At 39.2% G+C, this 24,371-nt stretch overlaps 2 protein-coding genes across 2 annotated transcripts in view; one reads left to right on the top strand and one right to left on the bottom strand.

Moving 5' to 3' along the window:
* The window catches only part of ABRAXAS2 (abraxas 2, BRISC complex subunit), a 33,866-nt gene extending 20,059 nt beyond the window's left edge, over positions 1-13,807 (bottom strand). The window contains exons 1-3 of the mRNA XM_060241447.1: positions 13,356-13,807; positions 6,639-6,729; positions 2,670-2,706 (exon numbers count right to left, since the gene is read on the bottom strand). Of these exons, the coding sequence (XP_060097430.1) occupies positions 2,670-2,706; positions 6,639-6,729; positions 13,356-13,427 (200 nt within the window). The 5' untranslated portion in view covers positions 13,428-13,807. The remainder of the gene's footprint in view (positions 1-2,669; positions 2,707-6,638; positions 6,730-13,355) is intronic.
* EEF1AKMT2 (EEF1A lysine methyltransferase 2) lies at positions 13,514-22,675 on the top strand. Its single transcript, XM_060241448.1, has 6 exons — positions 13,514-14,008; positions 16,100-16,165; positions 16,937-17,051; positions 17,819-17,926; positions 19,374-19,590; positions 22,235-22,675. The coding sequence occupies exons 1-6, from the start codon at positions 13,914-13,916 to the stop codon at positions 22,330-22,332; spliced, it is 699 nt and encodes a 232-aa protein (XP_060097431.1). The 5' UTR covers positions 13,514-13,913; the 3' UTR covers positions 22,333-22,675.
* Positions 22,676-24,371: the final 1,696 nt, after the last annotated feature.

A 24,371-nucleotide genomic window follows, 5' to 3' on the forward strand; every position in this document is an offset into this window, starting at 1 on the left:
TGGCGTTAAGAGACAGCTGGGAAGCAAAGGATTTGGGAAATCTGTTCATCTTCCACTGCTGGCTGGACCCAAACCAACAAACCTCTCTCAACTAGTTCTTGGGGAAAGTGATGCTTGGAAATCTTGCTTGTTTGCCTGTTAGCTATTTTAGTAGTAAGAGAAAAATTCCCTTGACTGAACTGCACTGATATACCCTGTAAATACCAGGGCACAAAAACTACACATATAGTATTGTCTAAGTGCTGAATGCAGCAAATGCATACATTTTTATATGAAAGTTGGCCTCACACTTGTGCTATATCATTAGATAGATTTCAGTAGTCAAGCCTCCTCAGAGAATGCATACTATTCAGTGCTGGAGGTGAGGAGGGATGCAGCAGTCTAAGACTCAATCCAAGACTTATATGTGCATTCTATATACAACAGGAACACAGGTAGATGCAAAAATTTTATGTATTTCAACAGGAGACTGGCTTGTAACATCCTGCCTTTTTAAAAGTATTCAGTCACAAACACACTATTTAGTTATTACAGTAAAAAAAAATCAGAACATCTTTATTTTTCTCTCACTTAAAGTAGCCTGTCTGGCATTAACCAGAGCCCAAGCATTTTCTATAATAGTTCCCATCCTACACAACAGGCTTCCTGAAGAGGTAAAAGGGGGCACTGGATTTAGAAATTCTAGGAAATGTTGCAAGGCCATTTTATGTGCTAGGGTTTTTAACAGGGGGAGGAAGCATACATTTTCTTGGGGAGATGCAGCTGATTGGATTTTTGTGGTATAATATAGGTTTTAAATTTGGCTTGTAAGCCCGCTTTAATCACAAGGAAAACATACATTAAAAATGAGACCTATCAGAAATACTTTCAACTCCAACTCAACAATCGGCATGGTGCTGGGCTAGCTAACCTTTAAGTACCCCATAGAAGTCAATGGCATATTAAACATTAACGCTTAAATGTATTTGGCAGTTAATTGACTCTCCATAGCCACTAGATGCAGAAATTCAGAGGAAGCAAGAGATTAGGAGTCCCTTGCAGGGCAGGCCCATGTCAAGCCAACATCGCCTAAGATTGTGAAAACTATAAGCCATTAAGTTAGGACACAGGTTAAGCAGGCTGTACTTTCTGTATTAGTTTAGCCTGATTTTGCATTTTGTGTGTATGAAATCCTTCCCTGTTCTTTGTTCCTCCCTTCAAGTAATTGTTTACACCTTCCTTTCTTACTGCTTTCCCCAAAATAAAATTAAAACCTGCGGTGCTAATGCAAAACAGGCCTGGGCTATGTGCAGGCCACTTCTAAAGTGAGCCAGATAAGAAAGTTTATATGTATTGGTGAAATGCAGGGGCAGAAGTGGGCCTGTCAGACTCTCCCTGAGATATTTTAAAGTGACAGGTGGTGGCAGCTACCGAGTGAAAGCATGTGAGGTATCATTTCAGACAGACAACAGTCAAATGGCTCCATGGAGGCTAGAGATGCAGGGTCCTCCAACAGTTTTCCCCCACCCTTCTGGAGTACCCTTGATGAAAGTGTACCTTGTGCTGGATAGCATTTTGCGATCTGCCAAAATTTTAGGGTCTTTTCAGAATGATTTTGTAGTTCACTGCACCATGACTGTCTGGTAGCAATTTTCTGCTCAAAATTTTGGTACAGTTAAGAACGAACATTTATTCCACCAACATTTGTGTGAAAAAACAGACTACCGTTGCAAGTAAGTAAACTGGCAATGTCACAACTAAAGTGTACTAAGGTGGATCACTGAAGATTAGCCGTGTTCAGATCATGATGGGTGCAAGGCCTTGAAATATTTCTGTGTACAAAGGCAGCAGAAACTGAACATGCTATAAATGTTAAGCACTATTTAATAATCTTAATTCTTAAGAACACAGGCCTACTGCTTTCAGCAACTAACATCTTTAATTAGAAGGTTATTCTCACTAGCTTGATGAAAAACTTCATACAAATGCTTTGATCAAAAGAAGAAAAAAAGGAACCTGAGACACACTTTTTGCTATTGAACTGAAGCCAATGTATGGCAACCCTATACTGGTTTCAAGGCAGGAGATGTTCAGAGCTGGTTCAGAGCCATTGAGTGCCTCTGTATAGCAACCCTACACTTCCTTGGTAGTTCCCACAGAAGTACTAACTGGAGCTGATCCTGCTTAGCTTTCAACATCTGAAAAGACTGGGCTAGCCTGGGCCATCCAGGGCAGAGCAAGACACACACTGAGTGTCATTAACTCACTCAGTATGATGAGCTCTTTATGTCACTTGCTGCATCTTCTCTTATTCTATGTCACTCATCTAATGAATATAGTGTATCCACAGAGGTTAGTAGTAAAGAAAAATCTTGAAATATCACTAAGATTACCCTATTTATAAAATTGTTGAGTATAACATTACTGATGATATATATAGTAAAAATGTACTTCTGTGTTCATTCCTCTGTGGAAAAAATCCTAGTCATAGTCTAATCAGTGCTGTCTTTTGCTCTGTCCAACTGGTACCTCGTATTTAGTAGGACAACCTCAGAGGAACTAACTAAAGTACACAAAAATATTATGAGAATAGGTTGGAAGCTCATTCTGGTCAGCATAAGGAGTCTTATCAACACATGATTCATTCCAACTGCATCAAGTACAGAAAAAATAAGGCAAGAATAACTTACCTAAAGAGTTTTGAACAGGGCTCATGATTATGGATTTCTGTAGTAAGAAAATACATTTTAGTTGCTGGAGTCCAATTATGAAATTTTAGAGGACCTATAGGTTCTCCAAGTGCCAGACACAGAGTAAACAAACATTTCTGTCTTCCAGAACAAACACCGCCCTTATATTTATGGGAGCCCTAAGTACCAGCCTCTCCCCCAAAAACTGAGAATGTAGGCTCTTTAGATGTGATCCCCCCCCCACAAATATAATTTTCAGTTAAATTCTATGTACCATTTGGAAAGGACAGGGTAGGGATTTGCAGTGGGATGGAAGGAACTGATAGAAGCAGAATCCAACCCTATATTTTTCCTACAACAAATCTGGCAATTCAAACACTATTATCTGGACATAAATCTTTTTAGAAAAAGTGATCATATGAAACATTTTTAAAAGTTGAGCATTATATATCTTATTACATTATCTTTCATAAAAGTGATTATTTATCATTAGAGTAAAACAAGTGGGAGATTTGTTTAAGAAAGTTGACATTATATTGATGTAACAGAAATATTTCCTAGCTCTTACAATAATAAACTGAAATTTGGGTTGCAAATGCATGTCCATCACTCGAAATTCATAAGATGCAAGATACTAGGCTCTTTTCAATATGATAATATATATTCTGACTAAAGTGATCTTATTTTAAAAATGTTTTGGGGCACTGGCAATAATTCCACTTGGAATTAAATTTTTAGCTGAGATCCCAACCATCTCCACCCCAGAATCACTCCTTTTAAGCACATCAAGAATTGTCAAGCTGGGACAAGGAGACCAGTTGCTCAAAACATGTCAGGCACTACAGGGATTAGATAGGTACAAAGTTTGCCTCTCATTGCTAAAATATTTAAAAAGAAGTTATGGCTTTCTAAAACAGTGGTTGTCATGCTACTGCCTGCTGAAAATTAAGAAAGAAGTCACCAGTCCAATGCACATCCAAAGAAATGTGCATGACTTTTCTTTGATGTCCTCTCATCCATTCCAACATAATGGAAGTGCAAAACATAATACCAAGATACACATGGATGCACATGACCTGGCTTCCCTAATTTTTATACAGAAACATATCCACAACTATGTACCTGAGACTAGTTAACATATCTCAAGGGGAAATCAAGTAGCATAATGTTGAGGTAGGAAGAACACATGGAACTAACTTCAGCTGCAAGACCTCACTGGAATAAAACTGACTTAACTGCCCTGTTCTTCAAAGAATTTAACACTTATGGTGAATGTTACCAAGCAGTGCAAGTTACGCTATCGGTGTACTCTTCATTATCAAAGGTACAAGTAATTCACAAATTCTCATACAACTAAAGTAAATTAACATTTTTCAGCTGTTTAATATTAGCATTAATTATTAGCATTTTATTTAGGGTCCTATGGTCTCTTTCCTGGTCAGTCACTGCCAGTTCAGAACCCACTGGTGTATAAATTTAACATTTTTGACTCTACATCCATCATGTGAAAATTTCTCACACTGAGCTGCATTTGATAAGCACCCACCCACACATCCTGAACTGATTCTTTTGGTGTTCTTGACTATTCAATTTGGTTTTCACAATTTTTAATTTGGTGACATCTGAGAATTGGACTGTTTTGCTATTAACTATGGATTCCAGAAATTTATTAGGTAAACTGAAACACACTTCACTGTGGAACCTGTGGCTTGAAAACTCCCCTGTCAGAAGTGGCTATTTACTTATTCTCTACTTCCTGCTTAATTAGTTCTTCCCGACTTCTAAGTTCACTTAGAGCCAAACTAGATGTTACAGCAGACACTGATCTAACTTATAGCTGCTGATGCCATTTTAGAAAAATTTGGCCCTTTTAAAAAACCATGGCAGCTCAATCCTGACTGGGCCTGCTGCACAGCAGGACTAGGCAATCTTGGTCCCCCATCTCCATGCCTTTTCAAGTGCTGAAACAGTCATGGCAGGTTTTGCTGTGCCATGACCTTGCAGCATTTTTAAACGGCCACATTCATATCTAAAATGTTGCTAGCAGTCATGGTCAGACCCATCATCACTATAACATCGTTCACCTCTCAAAAGTCTTTGGTGCGAGACCAAATCAAAGTTTCTACGCTGTCCACGTATGTAATTTCCACTATACTGGATCACTGTTTGGCAGCTCTCCTCCAAAATTTCCAAAAGGCTGGTCCAAACAGAACTTAACTTTATGGCAAATATGCTGATTCTTATTCAATAGGGTCAATTTCTCTATGCAATTAACAACACTTTTCACAAATTTACCCAATACAGAAATTAGGTTAAATGGCATGTAGTTTCCTGGATCTTCTTGGGATCCATTTAAAAAGAAAAAAGCAATATATATGCTCTTAATGACTGCAATTTATTTTCGATTTCAATTGAATTGAAAATTGAAAAAATTGTGCTAAGTTGCATATTTTTGGTGAGATCAACAATTTTGCATTTTAATGAGATGGCAAATGGTGCAATGGTAGAATATTTATTATTTATGTATTATATTCAATTTAGAAATCACGCAAATCCCTGCTACTGCAGAGTTCTGAGCAACATACAGCATGGTAAAACATTTTTAAAAATTTAAACTTTAAATCAATAGCAATCTAACAGACAAGTGGTGAAAACAACAGTTACTGTCCAGTCCTTAATTCAGGACTGCAGCCACCTCATGATCAAAGGCACAATCTACAGAAGGAGAATGGGAGTGGGTTTCCAGCCGGGGTGGAAACTGTCACTGCCCTCAACCAAAAACCTGACAGAACATCTCTGGCTTACAGCCCCTGAGGAACTGAACAAGATCCTGCAGGGCCCGGATGGTGTTTGGCTGAGAGTTCCACTAGGTTGGGGCCAGGACTGAAAAGATTAAATAGTAACACTTCAGATGGCCGGTGCAAGATCTTAGTTTTCTAGATCCTTCTAAATTAACAATTCTGTGTAAGTATAAAAAACCCAGCACATGAAAAGGACTATGCCAGGGGTGTCAAACATATGGCCTGTGGGCCACAACCAGCCCATCCAGGGCTCTTATCCAGCCAGCAAGTAACTTGTCATTACTTTTATTGCCGGATGATAGTGGTTGTACATTACAGCCCTGTATACTGACCCAGTGCTAATGAGTAATGGGCAGTGGAGGTGGGAGGATGGGCATTTGGGAGATACTTTAAGGAAATACTGTAAAAGTGTTAACATTTTAAGCAGATTTATATTTTGAGTAAAAACCTCATTAATTGGGTTTGCCTGTGTCCTTTATAAAGTTTATATCCTCTGTACCTGGCATTACTTCTATGGCACATATAGCCTGGTCTGACAAAGAGACATTTATGTCAGATCTGGGCCTCGTAACAAATGAGTTCAATACCTCTGGACTAGACTTTTTCCCGGATGGGTTTAAAGATATTTGGACAGACTTTTTACATGAGAGTGCATTAAAAATGCAACATCCTTCACCTACAGAACTGATACTTCCCCTTTTGACACCTCAGAATTTCTACTCCATTTATCTTCCTCAGATATAGTATCCTGAAACGTTCATCCTATCTCATATGTTCAACACTCACATTTACCAATCAAAGCAAAATAAATTTCACTCACCTATCATTACACAACTTTTTACATCAAGGCCACCTCCAGAGTTTGGCTAGTGGTCAACAGTATGTTCAAATGTTAATTTCTGGTCCTGGAATTTCTGCCCACAGCAATTTTAAGAGAGCTTGTGAATAGAAAATTTGAAACAGGTATCCTGGTGAATGGACTGACAAGTGTACACTTCTGTGTATTTGTGTATTTGTAGAAGCAAACTATGACTTGCAAAGTAAACTATGACTTGCAAAAGCTAATGCTGAGCTAAATTGTGCTACTCTTTAAGGTGCCACTGGATGCTTGCAAACAATTTTTAAATTAGGCAAGACTCACAGAATCTGTAGACACAGTACTACTTACCAATAACTTGCAGAAATTCAGTGTTGCTGATTTGTGAATCACTAATACTAAAGGTCTCTTCTTGTCTAACTTCTCCAAGCAGAAATCCTTCCTATAAAAAGGAAAGACTTGTTAGAGAGTGACTTGCAAAATGTATGCCTGAAAATTACTAATCTAAAAACAAAGCCAAAACAAATACGTCTTTTCCCTGTGTTGAGGTCACTTTACACATGGCATGGATGACTGCCTCCTTATAGTTCACATTTGTTAAAGATGCATTTGCTGTGGATTTGTTTTCAGATCAGCAATTTTCAGGCATAGATCATGTGTACTCAAGTGTGCCATCACCAGGGATCCCTAATATTTAAGTGGGGTACATTACTTAAAAGTACCTTCCCAGGCATCACAGACTTAGTGAACACAATCTTGAAAGGGACTGCAACAAAAATGATACACAAAACCATATAAAATAGCTATGACCTTAACAGAAAATAAATGCTGCTTCAGGAGATAATATTTTAAAGAGGTGAAGGGGAAAAAAAGAGGTACTGTGAGAAATATCAGTATTTTAAAAATTGAATCAGCTTAAGTAAAATACTCCAGGATTGTTGCTTTCTCTATGAGCAGGAATCTTATTTGCATCCTTTCCATATTAAGGATGTTTTAACTTAAAAGTTTCGTTCAAGCATACTGCCCCTTTGAAGACTTGCAGACCTACCAAGAATCAGATGAACCTAAGAACGAAAGATGTGAAACTCAGAGCTAGAGGACAAAGGTGAAGGAAGCATTCTGATAGCAGTTTCAAAAGCTCCTTTACTCTCTGTTGAATGTCTCAGGCACCAGCAAATAAACTGAAAGCCAGATTCTTAATATAGCCACTACAAACAATAGCATGCTGCTCTGTTCTGAAAGAATAATATGCTAAGGACATAATGGAGAACTATAAAGTGATACCAAATAATATACAAAAGTCACAATCCAGCAGCCAGAACTTTCCTATGTTCAGCTCTAGAACAGCTGGCACTTCCAGAAGTTTACTTTCCAAAGCAAATGGGATTTATTCATGTTTCACTAGATCAACAGTCAAAGTTGTTCGATGTGAAGACAGAGGTTCTACAAAGCACTAAATTACTTCAGATTATAGCTCTAAAAATTAATGATGAACAAGAACATGGGGCTTTTCTTCGCTGTTTAAGTTACAACGTCTGTCTTTATAAAGACTGTAAGAAATCGGGGTGGGGTGGGGTTCTGCAGCAGTTTATATTCTGTCACCATACACCTAAAACCATTGGGGGGGGGGGTTAATTAACCTCAATAAATGGCAGGTTCGAGGAATAATACTTTTCAAAATTTACATTCCATCTTACCAATTCTCAAAATTGGCCTCAAGGCAACTAACATAAAAACTAAATTCAAACACAATTAGCATCAATCTAAAACACCATTCAAATGCAAATCAATGTTGTTTGCAAAGAAAGCAAATAATGACTATAAAAGGAACACACAGCATTTCTATGAAATATTATGAAATTAGAGTTAAGCACTGCTTAACCAGAGAGGCTTAATTTCTATGTAGAAACACATGATTGAGTGCCTATTCTAACACGATTGCCTCTGCAGGTGCGTTCTGGAACAGATCTCCCTTGAGGAATCTATATAGAAAAATAAAACGGAAAACTCCACATGGAAGTCTTGAGAAGTATTTTATAACATTTATATAGATAAACATGATTTACCGGAATGAGCTCTTTAAAAACACAACTAGAAATGAACAGCTATGTAAATGCACTCTTTTAAGGGAAGCTTTAGAAGGCCAGTAAGGGAAAAAAAAAAGATAGGGTCCTGACTTTCCAAGCAATGTTCCCTCTAAGCTGTGGAGTCTCATGAGCAAAAATTTTACTTTGTAAGTTATTGGCATTAAAGTTGTGAGCTGCTGCATAAATTAAGTAGGAGTCAAGTAGCATCTTTAAGACCAACATAATTTTATTCAGAATGTAAGCTTTCGTATGCATGCATACTTCTTCAGATGAGGGGATGGGGTACAGTGAGCTGAAATTCATATACCTGGTGGATTAAGACTGTAAACTGATACAAAAATTAGGATCAAATGGCAAAATAGTGTAATAAATTGGAAGACCATTTGGCCTGGATAGCATTTGTGTGGGAAACCAATCAAAGGTAATAAAAGTTGCTTGTTAATTGCCATTTGATCCTAACTTTTGTATCAGTTTACACTCTTAACCCACCAGCTATATGTGTTTCAGCTCACTGTACCCCATCCCCTCATCTGAAGAAGAATGCATGCATATTGAAAGCTTACATTCTGAATAAAATTATGTTGGTCTTAAAGGTGATACTTGACTCCTATTTTGTTCTACTGCTTCAGATCAACATGGCTGCCCACCTGGATCTACTGCATACATTAGTTAGTTTTAGGGCCATTTTTCCCAAGCTGAGACAAAAATGTTTGAGCTGGCTGCTAAAAAATTGTGAGCTAGCTCACACTAACTCAGCTTAGAGGGAACACTGATTGCAAGTAACAGTACATGCAGACTGCAAAATAATACAAGCAGATCAATCATGCATAGATTCAATTAGTGTCAATTCATTTCTCACCAGATTTCAGTAATCCAAAAACATTTCTCAAGCAATAGATTTAATTTGTGCCTCTGGCTTCTAGCATGGCTTATTTCTCAATTTATCACAACATAAATTCCTGCTACAGCATTACACAGATATGATGCTTACTGCATTTTCAGAAATGTGTAAGTTTTTAAATCAGCCCTGAAACCACACCTGGAGTGATGCACCTTCCACAGCAAATTATTTAATGCTTTCTAAGAACATATTCCAAAGCACTCCCATTCTGAGCAGTTGCAAAAGTACATCCTGATATCAGAGCTGTGAGAGCCTGGAGTGGGGGGGAGGGATTTGGGAAAGCACTTTATTAATGAGTCCCTTTTCCCATTTTTGATGGAAAAATTGTAAAATTTGGGTGAATACTGAAAATTCTCTTTTAGAATGATCAAAACATGTCTTATGGTAGTATTTTTACATTCACAATGTATAGCATGAAAATTTCAGGTTTTAAAAAGAAATTATGAGGAGCACTAAAAAAACTCCTATGAAATATTTTTGCCCTTAAGTGAGAATAACCTTGTTTTACAAAGCATTGGGGAAAAGGCCTCTTATGCTGAAGAGTTGGTTTTTATATTCCATTTTAATCTACCCTATGAAGTCTCAAAGCTGCCTCCTTTCGCCTCCCCACAACAGGCACCTTGTGAGGTAGGTGGGGTTGATGCGGCAGAGAGTGTTATGACAGAACTATAACTAGTCCAAGATCACCCAGTATGTTTCACGTGGAGGAGTGTGGAGTCAAGTCCACTGCTCTTAACCACTAAAGGTAAAGGTAGTCTCCTGTGCAAGCACCAGTCGTTTCCAACTCTGGGGTGATGTCGCATCACAATGTTTTCATGGCATACTTTTTATGGACTGGTTTGCCAACGCCTTCCCCAGTCATCTACACTTTACCCTCAGCAAGCTGGGTACTCATTTTATCGACCTTGGAAGGATAGAAGGCTGAGTCAACCTTGAGCCCGCTACCTGAACCCAGCTTCTGCCGGTATCGAACTCAGGTCATGAGCAGAGCTTGGACTGCAGTACTGCAGCTCACCACTCTGTGCCATGGGGCTCCTTCTTAACCACTACACCACACTATTTTCAAGATTTTAAAATTTAAATGTAACAATTATGGCAACAACTAATAATTTATAATGTTTGATGATGATACATTATTAAAGAACTCAGTATTTTCACAAGGTTAATATACAACCATATTGGCAGTCCTACTTACTGTGACTCTATGAGAGTTTGTCCAAATAATATACTCTTGTTTACTGCACAATTTGATTTTATCTTTATTATTCCTTACCTTTCCCATTTAGCAAAAAAATATATACATGTTCTATGGTACCAAAAGTTCTTTATTGGGTGTACTTACAATTTTTTTTTACAGAAAATGAAAATATTTATACTTTTAAATTCCATAGATATGCCAAATAAATACAATTTTGTATGCTAACTATATAATAAATGATGCATTTTATGTTCCATCAGTAAAAGGTTAGGTTTGATAGGAAAATAAACGTTGCATGTATTTCAATTGTTCCCAACATTTCTGTTGTTTTTCATAGATATTTCCCCTCCCCAAATATGGTTTCAAAATTTTCAGGAATTTTACATCTGTGCATGGGACACAGATAGTGAAGGAAATGGGGCACACTCCGTTTCATGTATGGAATGTGCAACAGATACAGCACACAAATTTTTACATGAATGCCATGTAACTGAACAAGATTCACGGCATACACTGACGATACATCTACAAAATGCCTAACTATTATTTATGTTATGTGGCTTTTGTTTTGGGCCACTGTAGCTACTTGCAACCTCTAAAGCCAGCAGACCCGAATACAGAACTTCAGTGAAAAATTCTTACACGCAGCTTTGCAATTTAAAGTCAAATAGAGCACATTAGGGAGAGAAGGGAATGGGGAGATCAACTGGAGAAAGATGGGTTTAAAAGAGACACTTGAATGCAAGTAATAGAAAAGCACCCCAATTGAACAGCTGCAAAGCAAATACAGGGAAAAGAAAGATAATTATGTTTTACTAGACTAGAAGACAGATGTCCAAAGAGATAAAATAATGTAAATCAGGATAGAGGGGATTGGGAAGGTGACCTTACTGAGATCTAATTCAATGGGGCTTGCTCTCAGAAAATTGGCTTTAGGATTACACTGGCAGCATGTCTACACAGAAGCAAATATAAATACTGTTATACTAAAGAACAAATTTTATAAAGTAAATTTGATATTTTGCTTACTCCAGTATTATTGTTTCACTATATTGCTTGTCTTGTGTTTAAACTTAAACATTTTATTATCTAACTTCCACTATATTATGGTCAAAGGTTCAACAAAAATAAGAGTTTCAACAGCTAACAAATGTCTAAAGAGGAAAACCGAATTTATTAAGGTATTAATCTTATGTTTTAGACAACATCTAGCCCAGGGTAGTCTGATCTCAGAAACTAAGCAGAGCCAGCCCTGGTTAATACTTGGATGAGAGACCACCAAGTCAGTCAATGGCAAATCACCTCTGAAGCTCTCGCTTGAGACTTGACAGCCAAAAGGGGGGAGGGAGAAGCGGGGGGGGGGGGGAGGATATGAGTTTAGAAAAAAACTAGTTATGTTTTAGCCACCATCTGTAAACTAGTTTTGCAACTAACAATGCAAAACTACTCTTTAATTTGTAGATATGGGATAGGTTTACATGCTTCAGTGCTTCTTAGACAAGCAAACAAAAAAGCAAAAATCACCTCACATAATTTCATTTAACTTGTGCTCAAATGCTCATCCTACCTCTTGACCTATAGATAACCAAGATCTTGTACTGTCTTGTCTCAACATCCACAACAGCCCGGCTACACTTCCAAAGTGTCATGTGCCATCCTTTGAAATTCACTGCATTACTTCAGTGTCTCTGCATCATATTTAATTAAGCAATCAGCCAAGCATCTTTCAACCCACAGGTCCTCTGAGTATCTCCTGGAATCCAGCTATCTTTTGACTTATTTCCATCTTTCCTATCTAGCCTAAGTCCTCAGCTTAAATAGATGGAAAGTTCAATGGGAATACATTCAGTATCATGTTACTATACACACTTACTAGGGGATAAGGCACATTGAACTCTATGGTGCTTCCCTCTTGGTAAACACACTTAGGGTGAATCAGTGCCGTGGCAGGTATACAATCAGTATCAGTGATACCTCCCCACTGACAACCTAGAAGTTCAATTTGGCATAGAAAGAAAGAAAACAATCCAGCATTCGGCGCTGGGCTGCCTTCATCAGCTTGTCACTCACATGCAAATTCTTCTCACAGACTACAATCATGACACTTCACCATTCATATCTATTAAATTATCTAGTTCAGTGATCACAGAGGGAAATTAAGCACTTCAGTAGCAACATAACTTTTTCTCTTAAAACAACTACTGAAATGTACCTCTGCTTGCAGATTTGTTTCATGGAGAAAACAACATTTGAGCTGGCCACATCCGCAAAGCAACAGCTCCTGGATTCAACAAAACACCTACCAACATCAAACCTGCTTAAATAATTTTAAAATATATATATGCAAAAACACGCATACAAAATATATGTAAATCAGTTCCGGAGTTCTCATTTTCCACAAGGACCTGCAAAAAAAGCTCTCCTGCAAGTAGCACTAAAATTTTTATTTATTCTACAGCGCTTCATAACAACAGCGAGTAAGTCATGACGCCTTAGCCCAGACATCTTGCTGCAATCCATGGCCTCTAGCCACAATACTCCCATATCTTCTTACCAACCAGTCATCCCACTTCTGCTATTCCCTCCTTTGCGGCTTTATTAACCAAGCCAAGCGATAGCTTTCCACAACGCAGACCCAAGATTTATAACAATGCCCCCTTGAAGTTCCCCTCCGCCGTTTTTCTTCCGACATAACCAATTCACCTACAGGATTATTATTCGGGACTCTTCTGCTGGTTGCCCCATTTCGCTTCCTCCCCTCACACCCATTTCCTCTTGTCCATCCACACCTTCCTTGCCCACAAACGGGTCGCCTCACAGCGCCCCCCCCCCCCGCGTCCTTCTCTTCCAGGGCCAGACGACGACCAAGCTCGAGGACTTACGTGGTCGGCACTACTGTTGGCGCTGTAGTAACAGACGGAACTGAATGTGTAGCCAGAAATGGAAGCCGCCATGATGGAGCCCCACCACCACCTCCGACGACGATCCCACAAACCCCCGCGCCGGCGCCTTTCACGCCTCTCCTTGCACTCCGGGTTCCGGCGCTACCGCAAAGCCTTCTGGGACACGAAGTCCTTCTCTACCATACACATGCACGGGCTGAGGAGCAGAGCGTTTCGGTATCATTCCAAACCCGCTGATGTGGCCGAAGAGACGGGCTTATGCTGCCAACATTTGCTCGGCTCGCTTTTGTTCCAACGTTAATAGGAATGAAAATCGCTTATTAACTTCCAGTTCTTTCCCTAACACAGTCCTTAAAGGAGAGGAGACTCGATTTCCGCCTTTCCTTTTCCGTACAGTCGAAAGCAGGTGCTGGTTTGGGAACCCATAACAATGACTCTTAGGGGGAAAAAATCAGGGAGGAAAAGTCCTCCGGGAGCCTAGAAGGGTTGGAAACAAGGCTCTGTGGGCATAGGACCTCTCTGTACTGGGTTTACTCTATGGTCTCTGGGAGGTTTCTTGGTGTTCGCTGGCAGGCGATGGGCGACAGCAGGGAAGACGGTTTTGAAGCTTCGGCGCTGGGCACCAAAGAGCAGTGAGTGCGCGACGCCGGGCCGCAGGCTGGAAGAAGGGGAAGAGTTTTGTGTTAGTGACATACATTACCGTGCTAAACAGAAGAACAAAGGAGGAGGATAGTATCACCTTTAAGACCAACAAAGTCTTATCAGAATGTAAGCTTTCGTGTGCTCTAAGCACACTTCATCAGACGAGGAATCAGGTACAGTGAGCAGAGTTACATAAAACTGGTAGGCAGTGGTTTAGAATGCAAAATGGTACAAATTTAAGATCCAATGACAGAATAATAAAATTAAGAAATTGAGCAAACCTTTGATCTGGGTAGCATGAGCGTGAGAAACCGTAAAGGTGCAGCTTGACTCCTATTTTGTTCTTCTGCTTTAGACCAACACAGCTGCCCACTTGGATCATGCTAAACAGAGTTGCACATTTCTAGGCCCTTTGATTCCAGTGGATTTAGCGGGTCTAACCTGCAGAGCCCTGTTTAATGTGCTCGTCAGAGCTTGGAAGCTAAGCAGGGTTGGCCACTTGGATGAGAGAACACTGAAGGAAAGTGGGCTTGCTTTGTGGAGGAGGGCAATGACAAACCACCTCTGCTAGTCTCTTGCCTGAAACACCCTGTGAATGGGGCTCCAGTGAATCAGTTGTGACTTGAGAAAATGCTCTCCTCATCAGATCTCGGAAGCAAAGCAAGGTCAGCCCTGGTTACTAAATAGATGAGAGACCACCAAGGAGGTCCAGGATTACTGCACAGAGGCAGGCAATAGCAAACGACCACTTAAATCTCTTACTGTGAAACCTTTTGATGGTTGCTATAAATTGGCTGTGACTCAACACTTTCCACTGATTTAGCGGCATAATGATGGTTTCATTGACCGGGTATTGTGGAATCCTAGTTCTCAGCTTAATTTGCCTTGATTTGTAGTTTGCCAGCCATTGGAATCATTAACTGACTGAAGAAAGCTTGGATTAAAAAAAATAATCAATTTAAGTTGCTTTTAGTGGGACGTGAAAACAACACATACCAAATGATAAAAAAAGGAATTTTAAAAAACTCACAGTTGTGATGTGAGCTGTTGTGAAGTTAAAGAGCCTACTTCATCACATTCATGGAGTGGATAACCCCCAGAAGCTTATATTATTAGTCTTTGAAGTGCTGCTTCAAAGCAAATGTTGAAGTCTCCAGTTTTTTCTCTTTCTTGATATCTGACATATAAAAAATTTTTGCTATATAAAAAGTTCAGATGTCATCAGTACAGTGAAAGTGCTTATTTAAAAGTCACTTTGATTTCAGTTGTAAGTGATTCTGTTTGCAGCCAGGGAAAGCTGTAGTGGCTGCATTATGAAAAGCAGGGTATCTACTGGCTTTGGATGTAAGGAGGAAGACTTTTCAACTTTTTCTGATTCATTTTGGTGCATGGAGGAGAGGGCCATTGTGCTCTTCCAGTTACCAATATCAGCCCTAACAATTAACTCTGGTTAAGTTGCAGTGCTTTGAAGCCAGTTAATCCTGTATTCATCCCTAAAACCAGTGAAGTAATTTAGGGAATCTCTGGGCATGTAGTGAATGCCCTCTCTTAAAATAAATGAGTAACAAGTTGCACGTTTGGGATTAGAAAGAGGGAAACTTTCAAAATGATTCTCCTAGGCAGGCTTGAACCTTGGCACTTTTCTTTCTGGAACTAACTGTGGCTACCTTTTCCTGTTAAAATCCCTCTTGCAAGGAAACATTTGCATTAGTGAACTCACATCTGTATATTTAGAACTGTCTAAGATTGAAGGTTAATTTTTTAAAAAGAATTGGGCCAAGTAATGACCAACAGCCACTGGTGGATGGATTGTAATGAGTGGCTTGAACCTTGCAGTTCTGTATTCAGTCTGTACTGTAGACAGATGCATGTATGAGGTGACCAGCCTCCATGTCTAGGTGCATCTTGGGGAAGTATACCTACTTTTCCTGCAGTATTGCTCATTGAACTGCCGCCATTTGGGTGCATCACTCTTCACCAGTACAGTTGTCCTTTTTCATGGATGTTCACTTTAGAAGCATGTGGATGAAGATGAAAAAGCCCATTACTTTCTTAAACTGTGTTTTTCCCCATCTCTGTAGTTGGGATGCAGCATATGAACGTGAACTGCAGAATTTTGAAGATAGCGGTGATGCTGGTGAGATCTGGCAAGTATCAATAACAACGTGATGTGCCTCAGCAGACATTTGCTGATTGTTCTCTTCTTTCTAAAAGTATGTGTAATAAAATAAAATTGTATGTCTGCTTTGCTTTGAGAACTGGTAATGGGATACAGAGGTTTTTCTGGAAAATGCCAGCTCTTGTCTGGGCTAAACCTGTTGCAAATTAAAATAGGCAATTATCCTCTGACATCTGTGTTTGTTTTTTTTTGTGGGAAATGAATTGCTGGCTACAGGCTGCTCAGTAAAGGCCAAGTGCTCCTAGCCCTGACATTGGTGAAAAATGAAATAAGGGGCTATGGCTCAGGGCATCTGCTTGGCATACAGAAGCTTCCAGGTTCAGTCCCTTGCATCTCCTGTTAAAAGAATCGAGTAATAGGTGATGTGAAAGATCTCAGCCTGAGACCCTGGAGAGCCACTTCCACTCTGAGGACAATACTGAACTTGACAGATCAAGGGTCTGATTCAGTATAAGGTAGCTTTGTGTTTCACGTTTCAAATTATACTGCTGCCTTGTATTTCTGTAGAAATGATACATCTATCCAGATTTCCATCTTTCCCTATGTTAATCCATTTCAGAGCCCTCCATTCATTTAAAAATTTGGAACAAATTTGTAATGTGCTCTCCAGGGGATAGTTGCCTGAATTCTGACATTAAGTAGATGTCCTTGATGGCTCAAGTGAGATTAATGAAGTCTGCTTGTCTTCCTTCTGGGTGTATTGTAGGTGTTATTTACCTGAACCTCTGTTTCTGATTAGGTTTGGTGAAGAAAGCATGAGTCGTTTAATTGGATGGCTAGAAAAACAAAGGATACCCTTGGACAGCTGTATACTTGATATTGGAACAGGAAATGGCGTTCTACTGGTTGAATTGGTTAGTGTTTGAGAATGTAGTGTTTTGATGCAGAACTGAAGCTAGAAATTCCCTAGCAGCACTAGCTTAATGAAAATGCAAATCTACTCTTAATACTGTAACAGTCCATTACCATGTACATGCCTGGACTAACTGAGATTCATTTGGAATCACTATTGTGAATAGGAGAGAATCAGCCTTGTTACAGTTTTGTAAAAAAATTCTGGCCTAGAACTAAAACTTTTCAAAAGAAGAATCCTAAGTGTAATTCTAGTCTTCTAAACCCATTTCCTTCCAGGACAGTTCTACAACCTTGTAATGTGATTTCTCTTATGGAACATTACTGGTAATAGTTGTGCTCAGCGTGGCACTTGAATTTCTTTTAAACAATGTTAAGGGCAAGGGTATCCAAGACCCATGAGTCCTAGAACAAAAGTAAACCTTAAGAAAGCTTTTATAGGGCAGTGTGATGTGAAATATAGCACCCTTTTCAATCTCCAAGTGAAACAAGGTTTTTAATTTTAATTGATGCTACTTAAGTTCACAACACATCTCACTGTCACATTCCAATTTAGTGGTGACTGTTTTGCATCAGTTCTTGCTTACAGTTCAGACATTCTGATGTACATGTGCTGGAGCTCTGCTTTGATCTCTTTTTTTATAAGTCGGTACAGTTTACAGTTAATCTTACATAGGTTCTTTCTAAAGTAAGTGCTGTGGAAGCTGTGCAGTCATCCAGCCAAGTAAATGCATTTAGGATTTAAGGGCTCCTTTCCCCTCCCTTGTAGGCCAAATCTGGTTACACTGATCTTGTAGGAATTGACTACTCCCCTTCTGCAATTCAGCTTTCAAAAAAGATAATGGAAAAAGAAGGGTTGCCTCAAGTTAAATTGCAGGTAAGACTTCACAGTGGAGTGAGAAGTACAGAGCTCTTATTATTCAAATGTAAAATGTGAGGATTGTTTGTCCTTTCTTGTTGGCCCTCAGATGCTAATTTAGGTAGTTTTGTTCTGGTGAAGGTTTGGCAACTGAAATGTGCTTCTGGAAGGGTTCTTTTCTGTTGCTTTTGTTTACTGGTCTTTTGGATTAATTTGACTCTGTTATGATCCTGAATTTATTTTCTGGGGAACTGTGTATTTTATTGCTTTATGCTGATTTTAATTCATGTAGCATGACTTTTTGTTTGTGAGTTGCTTGAAGAATTCTTTTGTTTGATGAAAGGAAAGGTCCCCTGCGCAAGCATCAGTCGTTTCCGACTCTAGGGTGATGTTGCTTTCACAACGTTTTCACAGCTGACTTTTTATGGGGTGGTTTGCCATTACCTTCCCCAGTCATCTACACCCCCCCCCCAGCAAGCTGGGTACTCATTTTACCGACCTCGGAAGGGTGGGAGGCTGAGTCAACCTCGATCCGGCTATCTGAAAACCCAGCTTCAGCTGGGGATCGAACCCCGGTTGTGAGCAGAGTTTAGGATTGCAGTACTGCAGCTTTTAACACTCTGCACCACGGGGCTCTATTATGTCCACTTAATCAGTCACAAACTCTGATTCATCCTTCCACATTAAAGACATTTTTTTAAAAATCAGGGGTTCTTATCTTATTCTCACTAACTATATAGTATGTCAAATACACCTCCTAAGAGTGTAACTCCAGATCTTCGGAAAAGAAACTTTATGTGCAAACTTGGGGGATGTGTGTGAACAAATTCAAGGGAAACATGCATAGTTCCTGGTACAGGGGCAGCATTTTCTTATTGCAGGCATAAAATGTAGCTGTGATATCACAAAAGGGCCGTAAAAGTGTCACTCAACTAAAGAAAGTTAATGAATCCAACGAGTTTTATTCATCCATTTAAATCTATATATTTTTGCATAAAAGGATATTTCCCTATTGATGTCACAGCAGGTACCATTTCCTTGTGGGACAGAAGGCAAAATGCTTATGTTGGTGTTTGCTAACCATGATGGTTTTAGTATTAGCTGAAATCAGAGACCTGTAAACTCAAACTAGGCCTTACAATATTCACTTCAGTCCTTGTGATGGAATATGGGTGCTTTGCATTACAGACAGGAATTAGGGTTTCTCTGTCTTGAGAAACTTCTGGAGATTTGAGGCTGAAGTTTGGTGAGGGGAAGGAACTCAGCAGGGATGTGATGCTATAGAGTCTGCCTTCTGAAGCTTGCTCTTTCCTTCAGGGAAACTGACCTCTGTTATTAAGCAATAGCTGTAATTCCAAGAGAACTCCAGGTCCTACCTGGAGGTTGGTAAACCTAGCAGTAATGTATAGCCATGGTGATTCTGAAAGTTTTTTTCTTATTTATAACCTTGAATTCCTTGGTATAGGTAGAAGATATTTTAAATCCTTCAGATGAATTATCAGGATTTCATGTTTGCATTGACAAAGGGACTTTTGATGCCATCAGCCTGAATCCAGAGAATGCAGCCGAGAAACAAAAGCATTATGTAAAATCACTGCATAGGATACTGAGACCAGGAGGCCTTTTCCTCATAACTTCTTGTAACTGGACCAAAGAGGAGCTACTTAATGAGTTTGGAAAAGGTACATCTTTGATTTGCAATTCTATATCTAATTCAAAATGTTACCATACTTTTTGATGTCTTTGTTCTATCAAAGATGAACTAGATGTTGGAATAGCAGTTGGTGCATCCTTGTGTTTGAATCATGCCTCTGCGCCTTGAGTTTCAGATATTGAAGGCTGTTGTTAGAAGTTTTTGTGTGTGGACTTTGCTAACATTCTTGTTTATTGAGGATGTAGTTATATAGCAAGAGTAATAACCGCCATGGTATGCAAGTACTAAGGCATGATATTTTCAGTTGTGTGTGAATTTCCATGATGGAATAACAAAGTGTCTGGTGGCACCTTAAAAAAGAATGAGTTATTGTGGCATAAGCTTTTGTGAGCTAGAACACACTTGGCCAGTTGAGTGGTATGTTCTATCTGGTTGGAAAATAAATTTGTACTCAGAGTGACAAGCAGAGGAGGAGCAGTATGGGATGAAGAAATTTTACAAAGCAAGGTGTGATGTACTGTACTTTTAAAAGCTTACAAGTGCTGTACAAACAGCTGAAGGACTTTGAAGGGTTAATTTTTACAGAAACAGTGAGCCTTGAGTGATAGGCTGCTCCAAGCAAACTGATTGGTTGGCATTTGGAATTCAGCCCTGATGGAGATCAATTTAACACAGGAGAACTGGGGAAAGTTGGCAAGGACGAGTGGGTAGTTAGATGAAGACCCCTGTTCAGGCCAAAGAAAGGGGATAGATTTTCTAGTGAGTACTGATGTTTCAAGAGAAGGAATTTGGGTACTAGAAAGAGTGTACCAGCCTTATGGAAACCAAAAGAGTCAGAGAATACTCAAAGAAAGTGTATGGGAGTGTTTGGGAAAATACTAACAAAGGCCTCTTTACTTAAAGATTTAAGTAACTGTAAAAAGCTTAAGAAACTCTCATTAGCCTGGAACATAAGAACTAAAGTCTGTGCTTGTATTGATTTTAGGTCAGAAATTTTCAGCCCCTGATTTCACCTGACCTTTTCCCTCTATGTTAAATTAAATATTTTGTTATTTTTGAATTTCAAAATGCCTCAAGTGCCTGAATTCTTCAGCAAAGAAGAAAACACATTACTAGGGTAGTTCAGTCAGTAAAGGGAAAGAAAATCAGAGGGGAAATCTTGGCTCTGTGGGAGGGAAGTGGTCAGGCCCATCATACAAGGCTAGAACGTCCAGTTTCCCAATATGTACTTGAGCTTACATTGTACAATATAGGTGAGGGAGAAATCCTGTTAAAAGAATAAACCATCCGCTTAAAGTGCATGTGGAGCATTCCTACTGGTGAATGAACTGGATGCTACCTCAAGTGCTGAAGGAGTCCAAATGGGCATCAAATCTGTGCATGGATTCCAGCTTGGCATATTTTGAGTCCCTTCCAAAGGGACTCAAGAGGGCATGTTCAAGATGCAGTGTACTCAAGATGAAGTATCAGGACTCTATCCTTTGAAAAGCATATTGATGATAAGTTAAGGCCTTATGTGCTTTGTTTTCCAAATTTTAAGTTTCTTAACTAGTCCTGTCAAAAGCAATTTGAATTAAAATGTTTCAGGCTTTATTGTAATCAAGTTTTTAGTCTTTGAAACGATCCAAGGGTTGGATGTTTATTCAGGCTGAAATTTTTATGTACCCCACACACATTATTTGTCTCTTTTTGTGATCACGATATAGTGCCATGATGATCCAAAGTTGTGAGTTGTGATCCAAAGATGGGACATGCACATACAGGAATTCTTAGAACCATGACTGCACGCAGAACTTTGTCACAGCTATTTCTACAATGCTAAAGAGACTAATTCCCTATTTTTAAACTGTGAGTCAGTCTATAGCAGTGGGATCTGCTGTAGTTGTACAAAGAAGCAAACCATCTGCACATGTGCAATTCTCTGCCATGTTCAAATGCTCTTTATCTGGGTCCTTTCACAAGTTAATGATCTTGAACCTCAAGAGTACAATGCATAGAACAATTGTGGCCGTAAACAAATAGGCTCTCACAAATTAGGGGTTTTGGCACATAATCAAGTTTATTCAGAATCTCTTCCAGTTGTTTGGAAAGCCTTACTCTTTGTGGTTACCAAGAAGAAACTATAAGCACTTTATCCTTGAGAGTTCAAAAATCAGAAGCATTCTGGGTGCTTTTCTTGCTAACATGAGGTAGAGTGCTATACTTTAAATGATAGGCTTCGCCATACTTTTCTGTTCTCTTCCTATCACATTCATACCAGTCTCCTTCTGCATAGTGTCTCTCTTTTTTCTTTTCTAGCTAAACAACACACACAACATGTCGTTCATATTTGGCTACCAAAGTTAGGACAACCAGCCAAGTGAAGCTGAATTATAAAATGTGGGCTTTCTGTTTCCAAAAGAGTTTCCTTCAGGAGAAGAATTCAGTGTTCCCAACACCAAGTCTAACGATTCCTTAGAAATTAGAAATATTTACATGATGTGATCTTGTTTTTAATACGTGCTAGGAATAAATCTTAACTTGCTGGCATGATTCAGCAATATAAAATTGCCATTCTTAGAAAAAAAATTAAGAGTTTGCTGACTTGTGTATGCTCCATTTATGCTAGTCTTATCCAGTGAGAATATAACCTGCTTTATTGCTAACAAAAGCATGTTGCTTATGTTTGGCAGAGTTTCTTCTTCTGGAGGAGCTGCCTACATCTGTGTTCTGCTTTGGAGGAAAAACTGGGAACAATGTAACTGTTTTGGTTTTGCAAAAGAAAATATGAAGATTTCTGCATTGGGACTTTATTGGCTGGAAGCATCCTGGTCCTGAATTCTGAATTTATTTGGCAGACAAGATATATAGAAAAATAATATGAACACTATACAAATAATGGCTAAGCTAAAACAGGACTATGGAAAGTTGCATGGGACTTTAGTTTGCTTTGTTGCAGACTTAATTGCAGGTAAGTTGTATGAGGAATATACAGGAGAAACTGTTTTGATGTTTGTCCAAGGGGAAAACTGTAAACATCATTTGTATATAAAATGTAAAATATATTTTGCTATGGTAAATGGTGGCGTGTTCAAAAAATAAAATTGGATGCATATGGCTCCAGTCAAGGAGAAGCTTTTTGAATTACTTGATGTTTGTATTATTATAATCCACTTAAAATATTCCCCACTTCTGTACAGATCAGATTCCCTGCCACAGTGGCTTGCAGTCTAATAAATATAACAAAAAGACCGAAGCAATGGTTACAGAAGACAACAGGTTGGATCCAGAGGAACTTTCCTCCCTTTCTCCTCCCATTGCAGCCCACTGATCTCTAAAAAATGCTGCTTCTGAGGGAGAAGAGACCCTGAGAAATTACATGGGGGTCTACAGCAGGAAGGGAAAATCAGCAGATCCAATTTATCCAAGCATGATGATGCTATGGAAGGATCATGTTCATAATTTTCCACCTGCTCTTCATTTTATGTGTCTGGGATTACGATAGTACAGCTGCCTTGAAGGAATTTAGCCAATTTTTTTCCTCCTGTAAGTCTAAACATGTGCACACATTTTCAAATAGCAATAAATATGATATTTTAGTCATCCAAGAAGTTCTCAGGCAATCTGTCACATTTCTGCAGAATAGCTTTTGCTCATCAGTGGCATTCAAGGAAAAGGCTGTCCTGTGACATCGTGGAAAAGGATGATTGAAGGAATGTTTCAGGGAAATGGCCAGGAGATGTCATACCTTGCTTCTCCTTTTCCTCTCTTCCCTTCTTCCAATTTTAGACTTATAAAATCTATTACCGTATATATAACATCTATGATCATGTACATATATATGTGTATGTAGGAAGAGAGTCAGTAAGGGGATGCTAGACAAAACCAAAAAGGTCTTCAGCTGACTGGGGTGTGGGGGAACTGGTGAATTTCCTGGGGAGGGAATTCCACAGGCAAGAAGACCCTTTCTCTAATTGCCACACAAGGTCCTTATAGAGAGCCCTAATGGTTCATATGGGAGTAAAGCAGTCCTTGTGATATATTGATTCAAATCCATATAGGGCTTCAGAGGTCAATACTAACATGTTGAATTAGGCCTGGAAGGAAGCCAGTATAGATGGAAGAAGACTGAAGTCATGTACTATCTACAGCCCTACTCCAGTTGCTATTTTTGCCACAGCATTCTATACCAATAGTATTTTCCATACATTCTTCAAGGACATTCTTCACTTAGAGCCAATTTAATCTAGATGTTACCAGTGCATGCTCTTATTTACCCAGGAAAAGCTGCAGCTGGCCCACTAACAAACTTGTGACACCTGGAAGCTGTCCTGTTGCTTCTAAGTGCTGTACCAGTGCTGCCTATAATGCTAAAGGGGATATCCCTGTAACAGAGCCTGGCTATTGGTGAAAGAGGAATTGTTCTGGCCTACAGACAGGTGTCAACAAAATAGACTGAATACCAGGAATATAGGAGGTGGCCTGGCACTGGAGGAGTAATGCCAAAGGCCAGGCATTACTTCAAACTGCTTTAATTTGGAACATTATCCTGAAATTTCAGGTGAGGTACCAATAATTTATTTTAAAAACTTTTAAGTTACCCTATCTTATCTAAATGAAAACTGCTGACAGTTAAATGGACTAATCACTTGACACCTGAAATTGTCGCACCAACTTTTTTTTCCCAGTCAGAAGATATATGCATGTGTACCAATAGGCTTACGGCTAGGGGTGGGGGGACAAAGTGATTCACTTTTGTAGCTATTTTGTTTTACATCCCACTTTGTGACAATCAGAGGAGCTAATGCTTTCCTCCTCCTACGTTTTATG

Source organism: Heteronotia binoei, chromosome 6 (genome assembly GCF_032191835.1).
Source record: "Heteronotia binoei isolate CCM8104 ecotype False Entrance Well chromosome 6, APGP_CSIRO_Hbin_v1, whole genome shotgun sequence".
Lineage (NCBI taxonomy): Eukaryota > Metazoa > Chordata > Lepidosauria > Squamata > Gekkonidae > Heteronotia > Heteronotia binoei.